General features: G+C 38.9%; 1 protein-coding gene across 1 annotated transcript; it reads left to right on the top strand.

Annotated features, from left to right (window-relative positions):
* The first annotated feature begins 715 nt into the window (after positions 1 to 715).
* On the top strand, positions 716 to 9,758 carry LOC134042121 (potassium channel subfamily K member 16-like). The gene is made up of 5 exons (XM_062489226.1): positions 716 to 928; positions 4,926 to 5,040; positions 5,571 to 5,737; positions 8,116 to 8,281; positions 9,535 to 9,758. Exons 1-5 carry the CDS (start codon positions 716 to 718, stop codon positions 9,756 to 9,758), a joined length of 885 nt encoding a protein of 294 aa, XP_062345210.1.

Raw genomic sequence — 9,758 nt, 5'->3', positions numbered from 1 at the left:
GGTGTAGTCATCCAACAGGGGTCAGAAGCAGTAGGCCAGGCAGTGAGGGAATTGATGCTACTAGGACTAGAAAAGAAAGAGGTTCTGTTGTGTGACCAAGTTGAATTCAGGATGTTTATAAGCTTCACCATACTGGTTTTACTAGTGCCAGCAATGTTTGTATGGTACAGACAGCAGCTATTGACTTTTCCATTTATTCAGCTCCATATTCTTCTTTCTTCTGGGGAGTCTGCTGTAATTAGAAAGTTTAAAGCATTTTGTTGCACTGAAGTCCAGTGTTTAGAGTAAGGTTTTACTTGTCAAGACTTTAAGAGTCTATCTGTGGCTCTATATTCATATGACCTGGGGTAAGTCATATAACCACAGTTTTGATTCAGTTTCCCAGACTGGAAATCTATAAGAGCCTCAGAGGTCTTTATTCATTTGATTGAGATCTTTGTATAAAAGCCAACAGAAGAAAAACACTATGATTCACACTCTTATTAAGCTATAAATGTTCACCCTTTATTTTCGATAGTGAACAGATGCGGAGGGATAGAATTTCTCTGTTAGTCTCATTTTGTAAGCCCTGATACCCTGATGTTTTATTGAAAAACTCTCCAGGGCAGTAGCTGGGAACATGGGTGTGTGATTCCTGGGTGTTCTGGGTAGGTTACATCTCGGAACAGTAACCTATGAAGTACTGAGCAGGGATTGGCAAGGGCAGATCAGCAGCATGCCCCTGCTCACCATGCACAGCCGGCAGATCAGCTGGACTCCACCGCTGGTACTGGGGTACCTCTTTTACCTCCTCCTGGGTGCTATGGTGTTCCAGCTGCTGGAAAAGCAGGCAGAAACACATTTTCGGGACCAGTTCCAGCTGGAAAAGCTCAAGTTCCTGCAGAATTACACATGTTTGGACAGACAAGCCCTGGAGCAGTTTGTACAGGTAAGAGGAATGGGTTCCCATCATAGCAATATTTTCATTAAAAGAAATTATACAACTGGGGCTAAGCACCCAAACATTATCTAAACTGATCAGCTGTCCATGATATTAAATATCTAACTTTATAAATAACTCAAGCCCATTCATATACTTTCTTATCTTGATCTATGGAACTACTTTATTTCCACAGTCATGTACTCCCAAAATATAAGAGCATCTAGTGATGCACTTGTGCTAGATTGCAATAATTCTGCAATAATAAATGCAATAATAAGCCAACTTCATAGTTCTCATTTCCCTCATTAATTATTACTGGAGACTATGCGTGGGAAAAGAAAAACAAGAATCAAACCTAAAGAAGTAGGTTGCCCTTCCAAGGTTCTTCAGTCCAAACCTGTGCAAATTCTGCCCTTTTGTACTAGAAATTGTCTGCTACCTTTGAAGGTGGTACTGCACTTCCAGACCTAAAGAAATGATAAAGTCAACCATCACAAACGGTGTTATCTGTCATTTATAAGAAGAGATAAAGGGCTTTTGTTCAATACCCATTGTCAGTTAATGACAACTTCAATTACATTTTAATCTTTTCCTCAAAACTGGCTGGAGATAAATTACTAGACCTTTCCTGGTATTGTAGATATATTCTCATAATAGTCCTGCAGGAACTGGACAAAAATCCTTGAACCTTGAATCCTTGAGTTACTTTGTGCTCAAAACATACCCAGTTGCAGAGCTGGGTGCCTAAATGGTTTGAAATCTTTCTACCATGTCATTAAAATTGATAAAAACTCAGAACGGTTTGTACTGCCCAAGTCAGAGGACTTCCATGAAGGTACATGATTTTGATCAACAAAAAAAGCCCAGATTTCATATATGGATTTAAGCAAACAGTGAAGTTCAGATCAGAAAAGTTAGAAAAGGTGCCTGAACGTCTACAAAGCCAATGTTCTGATTACTAAGACTGTGATATATTACTTGTGGAACATTGGGCATTGGCCATAAAATGACTAGAGCTTTCAAGAACTTACATGCCTGAAGACATGTCTATTTTTTCACCTTCATGACTTGGTGATACTACCTGTTTTCCCCTTACCTCTCTGATAGTGATTGCAGAGGTGAAAACCCTGATTTTCATTCTAAACCTGTGATACTTTATGGGGTTGAAAGATCTATTTAAATCTCCACTACCCTCAGAACATTAGGGGAGGTCACACGTGTCCAGATTCTTCTCTCTCTGACTCCAGAGGACTTTTCCTAGGTCCACTGCTGTGCCACTCAGGGAATCACATTTTGCTGCTGTGTCTGCTGAGTTAAACACAATTTCACTTTTCAACTGTTCCAGATAAAACCAGCTGAGGGCACCAAATCATTTGCAGTGCACCAAGCTTCAAAGTACTGAGATTTGGTAGTCCTCAAGGTATAGTATGTGCAGGTACTCTCTGACCCATATGTTGCTTAGAAGGCCTGTTAGCAAATTTGTCGAACTTTTATTAATATATGAAAACATTAGTCTTCCTATATTAAACTTCTAATGCAGGGAAACAGTTGTGTCCCTGCATGTTTTAACTATATGGTTAAGGTGGCCTCTTTATCAATCGTGTCACAAGTTCCCATCTGAAAAGTCACAGTAGTTAGACTGCAGTGAGACACAGCCCCCAGACTTAGCTCACTCAGATAACAAGCATGTCTTGTCTCAATGCCCATTCTTTAAACCAAATCCTGCAATGTAAGATTAAACACTGATTTATATATATTTTTTGCATATCTATTATCACTTATAATGAGTTGCCACTTATAATTCATTAACTTTTGCCTCCATTGTACATGAAACAAATTCTTGTAATTCCATGTCAACAAATGGCATTGGTTCTGCACAGCTAAAACTGCCTAGCTGAGAGATGGCTCTGAGCTGCAGCTACTGACATGAGCAGCCTGGAACTTTGGGAAAGTGCAAATCCAAACTCTTTTGTCAAATGCATCTCTGGTGGACATACTTCGGTCAGGAAATTATGCCAGTCTGACAGCATAACTGAGAAGCAGATGCATTAAGGAGTCTGTGTTTTGATCATGTCCATACCTTTTCAGTCTAAAAGGACATTATATAAATAAATTATAAATGAGATTATAAATAGATTATAAACAGTATAAACAAACCAAAAGGACCAAATCCTTGTCTATGACCACAGGTGGCTACAGTGTGCATTGGCAGAGGGACAGGAGCAGAAACAGCAGGCAATTTTTATTCTCTCCACATCCTACTATAGCTTAATGTAGGTTTCATATTCTTACTGTAAATTAGAGCACATTGCTTTTATGTACTGACATACTGATGACTTCTCTCCCAAAGGCAACAGATAATATTCAACCAATCATTCAGCAGCTGCCATAACCCTTACCTGAGCTGTAGTTGGAAGGAGCCAGGAGCCATCATAACTATTCCCACAGGAATCCATTTGTTGGGCACCAGGATGTCCATTTCATTTATGGGCTTCTTTCATGGGGTTGTACTTAACAGTATTGATTATACCAAGAAATCTGGCCTTGTCAGACTGTCTCTGAAAGGTTTGACAGTCAAAGTTGCCTTACTCTTCTGTGTTGGCTCTCATGATGTGAATGTAACGTCTGTGAACTCTTGTGCATTGAATTGCATAGAACTGCCAAGTGTTCCTTACAGGAATAAATTAAACCCGTGATTATTTCAAAATATCACACCTCAGTAGCTTCTGTGTGTTTCTTCTAAGCAGCAAGTGAAATAAGTAACTCTAGAAAATCTGACATGCTGAATTCTTCTCATTCTAAGAAAAGGCTTTTAATGGATAATGCAAAGTTCTTTACCATATTCAAAATAAGCTCTGCTGACACTTCAGTCATGAGGTCACACATGATGATGTCCAGCAGCCCTCTGATAAATGTGACCAATTCCCTAGCAGTTTTTACTGAAGGAATCAAATTAGCTACTATACTTAGGATACTCAGTCCAGCAGTACAGATCAACTAATATTGCAGAACCTGTCCAAAATAAGATACCTTAAGTATTAGTTAATTTCACTAGAAAAGCAATCTTTCTGGGGGTGGCTAACATTTGAATCAAGAAAGAGTATCTTCCTGGGTCTCACACTCCTGGAACCAGCTAAAACTGGGGTTGCTGTTGACTCCTGCTCATGTCTTGCATCATACAAAGTCTTTAGAAGAGATGAACAAGTAATTCCTTCAGGCATTTTGAAAAATTACAGAGGCTGTGACTTAGCCTTTGTAAGGTATGTGACAAACAAGGGGATTCTTAAAACCCCAGCCACTGAGCAGAGGGAAACCATTCTCCCACAGAGAAATCCCTGGGGACAGCAAAGGAACACAATCTCCATTAAGGCAGTTGACAGGATATTTGATGCAGGAACAGTAATTTTTTGGCACACAGTAGTTTTGGTCTGATAAGAGCTATCTGGAATAGCAGAGAATATTTTACTATTTAATCTTTCAGACTAGGAGAAGCCTAATATTCACTGAAAATTATATGGAAGTCATAGCCAAAAAGAGTAATTTATCCTTACTAGTACTTACATGGGGGAAACAGAAATGAGCATGTTCCCCATTCCCCTGCCCACATACACAATTATACATTTGCGCACACCTAAATTAAAAGCTTGAATGAGGTGACTAGATCACGGAAGAAGAAAAGATCAACTACTTTATTCTTATGGCTCACCTTGATTTTTTTTCCCAGTTTGATCACTTTGGGGAATCCTCCACCCCTTTCCCCTTAGATTTCATCTAGCTGGGGAACCTATTGTACTTCAATGACCTGCTCTCCTGTAGCAAGAGTTCAAGTTCCTGGCCAGCTCTATTTCCAAGTTTTGCCATGTCAGCAGTTCTTTTAGACCAACTCTACCCTTTTATCTACACTGTTTATCACTCTGCTTGCTCAAGATGGAAAATAGTATTTTCTTATCTCTATTTCTGACATTCTTCCTCATCTTTGCTCCTTTGACCTTTTCCACTTCAGGTCCTCATGGAAGCATGGGAAAAAGGGGTCAACCCAGAAGGAAACTCTACAAATCCCAGTAACTGGGACTTCAGCAACTCCTTCTTTTTTGCAGGAACTGTTGTCACCACTATAGGTGAGGTACTCTCTTTCCTTAAAAACTGGTGTTTCCTCCAGCTGTCCTGTAAAGCCCCAGAAATGTGTACTTAGTGGTCAGAATACACCTGCAAGACAATCAACTACTGTGTGTTATGGTTTTCTATTGGTTTCTAGTTATGCCTTTTATTTTTCTGTAAACAGTATTTTATATTCCAAAAAAAAAGCTGAGCACTTACTTGGTACATGCAAGATTATTTTGTACATGGACAGCACATCCTTAGGTTGCTTTGAAGCACTGAGTTGCACTCACCATAAAACAAGAGACATAGAAAGTTACAATAGTACCTGGAAGAGTAATAATTTTACATTTAATTTTTAGCTAGTAGTAGTGAACGCAAAAGGCTTCATCATAAGCAAAGGAAATTCGCAGATCAATTTAATTGCAGAAAATCATAGATCCACAGGTTCCTGAAGCTTAATGTAGTTGAGCTTCCAATCTTACAAACACTCCATGATGCCTGCAGCTTGACTGTAGAGCCTTTTCATGTTTTCTTTCTTTTCTTCCAGGTTATGGTAACCTGTCCCCCAGCACAGTGGCAGGGCAGATCTTCTGCGTGTTTTATGCCTTGTTTGGAGTGCCCCTCAACCTGGCCTTCCTTAATCAGCTGGGGAAAGCTCTCAATGCTCATCTGCTTACCCTGGAAAGATGGGTGCAAAAGCCAGAGCGTGCCCAGGTACAGTGTCAATTTACCATTTGTTTTTCACTATTTTAAAACTAGTTAAAATTATTTTCTCAGATAGCTGCTGTTGCTAGCTTAGGTTTCTTTGTGTGAACCACAGCAGTTATGTGGCCCTCTCTATCAGAAACTTGATAGACTTAATTTACCTACAATAGCTTTAAAGCTATAGGCTTTTGCTTGAGGTGCCCTAGATTTGCCTTTTTAGAACCTTACTCAGCAAAACCATAGACCTGGTGACCTTGGCAGAATACGTGCGTGCATGCACATTGCCAAATCAAGTTCTTATTCTTCAGCCTATGCCAGCATCTATCCAGAGTCTAGCTCCACACTGTGCAAAGGCAACTTTTTTTATGGCCTAATGATCTGGCTGGAATTAGCTTTCCTGTTTGCGCCAGCAACTGAGCACTTCCTTCCTTTTCTTTTCTTAAAATGCAAATACTCCTCCTTGCTTACAGTTTATTGGTGAATCATTGAACTAGTCCAGATATTTTTTAATAAGAAAAGCGCTGATAATGGAAAATACATGAAGATCGTTTATTACAAAATTAGTGCATGTTTCTGAGAAAAGGCTCAATGAATTAACCCCTTCAGTTAGGGAAAAGGGAGCTTAGATATGTGAGATATGTTGAAATATTTCAGAGTTCTGGCACAATTACTTTCTTTTACATTTGTAAAATCTCTTGGGTCACTTTATCTACTTTTGAAAAGAAGAGAAAAGCATTCCTTATTTACAATGGGAAAGCTATACAGCTACCATCAAATACAGACTTGGATTATATAAGCAAGAAATTATTTAGGTGTATACCTCTGCCTGTTCCCCAAACACATGCAGCTCTACCACCAGAAGGATTTTCTTGCTAGTATAGCTGCATCTTTCCTGAGATTTCTGATAGCAGCTCAGAGATGTGGTCTTTTTTTTACCTTTTCACTCCTGAGTTGACACCTCATTTCTGACAGAACTCCTATGATCAGACAAAGCTTTGGAGCTGTATCTGCTTGTTCACTCTGAAAAGTTTATTCAAGGAAGTTGGTTTATCTCCTTATAAAGAGAACATTGTCATGTTCTGGGAAATAAATTGCAATCATTCTTTGTTACTGCTGACTTACTGCTCCCAACATTACAGGTTTATACAAGAAAGTTCTTAAAAAACAGATTAAAAAGTAAAATTGTTCATTTCAGTGTGCATTTTTATGCAAAGTTTATTATGTAATTAAACACTATTACAGTACTGGAATTAAGTAAATGAGAACAAATGAATTATATATCAGTTGTAATCATGCCAATCAGTAATTCTAAAACTGCTCTGCGAGGCAAGTGTTATTACACAGCTAGAGAGACACGACACATAATATAGAAGTGACTTGTCAAAGTCACCCAGTCATCTCAAGCCAAGTTTCTCAAGCTCAGAGCATTACATTTTATGTGAGATAATTCAGAGAGAGAAATTAAAGCATGATATCTGGACCTTCCACTTTATAAACAGAGGTCTGGCTTTTCATCCAGTCACAATAGGCTCATTAATAGAAAATCATCCTCTTGTTTGATTGCCCTTGAGGGCGTTTTTAAATAATTGCAATGAGTTTGCATCAGCCCAGACATCATTAGTCAAAAGTTCACCAGAATGTGTCCCCTAGAAACCCGTGAGTTCCTGATCATCAGTCCTAAACTCCTAAAATCCTTTCAGGACCCATCCACTGACCATTCTTTGCACCTATCTGCAGTCACATATATAGTAACTTAATTCCCCGAAAGCAGATGTTTATCCTGAGAGGCAAAGATCTGCCCTGTGCTAACACAAAACAGTTTTTCTCTGAGCACTTCTAAGTTAAAAATGAAAGCAGGTGAACTGACTTCACTTAGGTTTCATCCAAACATATTTTTGGCTGAGCTCTTGCAAGCCACTTTATAAATCTCTGGAAGCAGTCATAGTGAAAAGTACCCTAATTTATTCTTGCCAAACTTTGTTCCATGAGTTATGCATTACATGGTGATTTTTCTCAAAGACAAGACTACAAGAGCAACTGTGCTTGAATTGAAATAGTAAAATGAATATTTCATTCCAATGGCTGTCATAGTAAGTCTGAAAATATAACTGGAACATTCTTGAAAACTCATTGCAAAAAGTTGGGGTTTTTTTAAATCCTCCTTTTTTTTCTTAATTTTAAGATTTTTTATCATGGTTAGGTACAATATCTATGTGCAGAGTAAACAGTGAGCTCAACCTGCAGTACATGGAAGCATTTCCTTATCCTTCTGTTTTTCTGCCACTGCTTCCAGGTGGGGTGGATTTGTGATTCAAGAGTAAAACAGACACAGCGATTTTGACAACTGCTCCATGCTCTTTAGATGCCATTTTCCTCTTCTCTTTCAGGTGGTTCAAACACTGGCAGTGGCCATCTTCCTGACCACTGGGACCTTGCTTTTTCTGGTGTTCCCACCATTAGTCTTCAGTTATGTAGAAGGCTGGAGTTACGGAGAAGGCTTTTACTTCACCTTCATCACCCTGAGCACCATTGGATTTGGGGACTACGTAGTAGGTAAAAAAGAACATGAACTGGATTGAGCTTTGTTGAAATTCATAACTCTAGTATAAAACAAAATACAGGGAGCATAGATATCCATTCCACTATAGACCTGGTCAAGAGTGAGCTCAGCCAGATCAGTAACAATGAGATAATGTATTACAGGATATGAGCATTTATTTTTCTCTTGACAGCCAACCTGAGAGTCACCCAACTCATTTCACACATGCCACTGAACACTCATTCAGCAGTGGCTGTGTTCAGGTACAAACATTATGAAGAGTGAAAGGTAGAATATAAATAAAATTCCTTTTTCAGTATTAAGCCTTTGAACCACACTCTCCTAACACTGATTTGTTTTAGCAAGTGCCTACAATTCCCAACAGCAAATCATATAGATTATTAAATAATCTGTACTTAAAATGGGGAGATTACTGAAAACCACAGGATGCCTCTGGAAGAAAACAAACCCAGTGACATTACATAGTCTTTAGACCTCTAGGTTGAGAACATCATGGTAGAAACACGAGGAGCTGTTTTTCCACACACTTACTTGAACAAATGCATAGTCTTAACAGATTATGTCTAATGTGTTTATTTGTTAAAATCTCTAGGGTTTTTTACTTCACAAGTAATAGCTCTCCTCTCCTAGAGGTCATAACTGTGTTGCAAAGGGAGATAAAAAAGAATCCCATGCTGAAGCTGGTACTGTGGAGTTTCATGACAGTATCAGCTGCACTGATTGTCCATGCTGTGGAGATATCAAACCAGTGATTAAGATTCTCATAGCCACTTAATTAAAATGGCTACATTTCCCATATCATCCAAGTGATTGTGAATCCCAGGTACTAAGGTAATATCACCCTTCAAAAAGCAATCATTGCATCATTAAATTGTAGCTTTCTAGGTCATCTGATATACCCTGTGTGCCTTTTGAGTAAAATATGGTTAATATGGATTCAGCATCTAATTTCCAAGATTTTTTTTTCCTTTGTTGTTGGCTAGGAACCGTTGACTTTTAGCATCCATGATTAATATTAGATATGGCTATTTTTATTATATAGCCTCAGCTTCAGGGATTTCATGCTAACTGTGCTAAGCTTAACCTGAGAGTTAGCATGAAAAAAAAAAAATATATATCTGCTGATGGATCATACAAGCTCATTAACACATACACTTTTGCAAGGAGTGGAGAGGGTGTATGAGTATGTATGTTTAGCAGACCAAAGCTGTCAAGATAAATATACACATTTCCCTGGATTTTTCAGGCACGAATCCCAACAAGCACTATATCCCTGTGTACAGGAGCCTGACTGCAATATGGATTGTTTTTGGCTTGGCCTGGCTGGCTCTGGTCTTCAACGTGGGAGCTGACCTGATGGAAAGATACCTTCAGCTAAAGTGGCACAAGTCTGACTTAAGCTTGGCAGAAGGAGACACCACCAAGTTGGAAGATGAACCTGAGCAGCCTAGAATCCATATCCCTAGCTGA

Source organism: Cinclus cinclus, chromosome 3 (genome assembly GCF_963662255.1).
Source record: "Cinclus cinclus chromosome 3, bCinCin1.1, whole genome shotgun sequence".
Lineage (NCBI taxonomy): Eukaryota > Metazoa > Chordata > Aves > Passeriformes > Cinclidae > Cinclus > Cinclus cinclus.
Note: the sequence above shows the minus strand (reverse complement) of the source record. Positions and strands in the feature narration are given on the sequence as shown.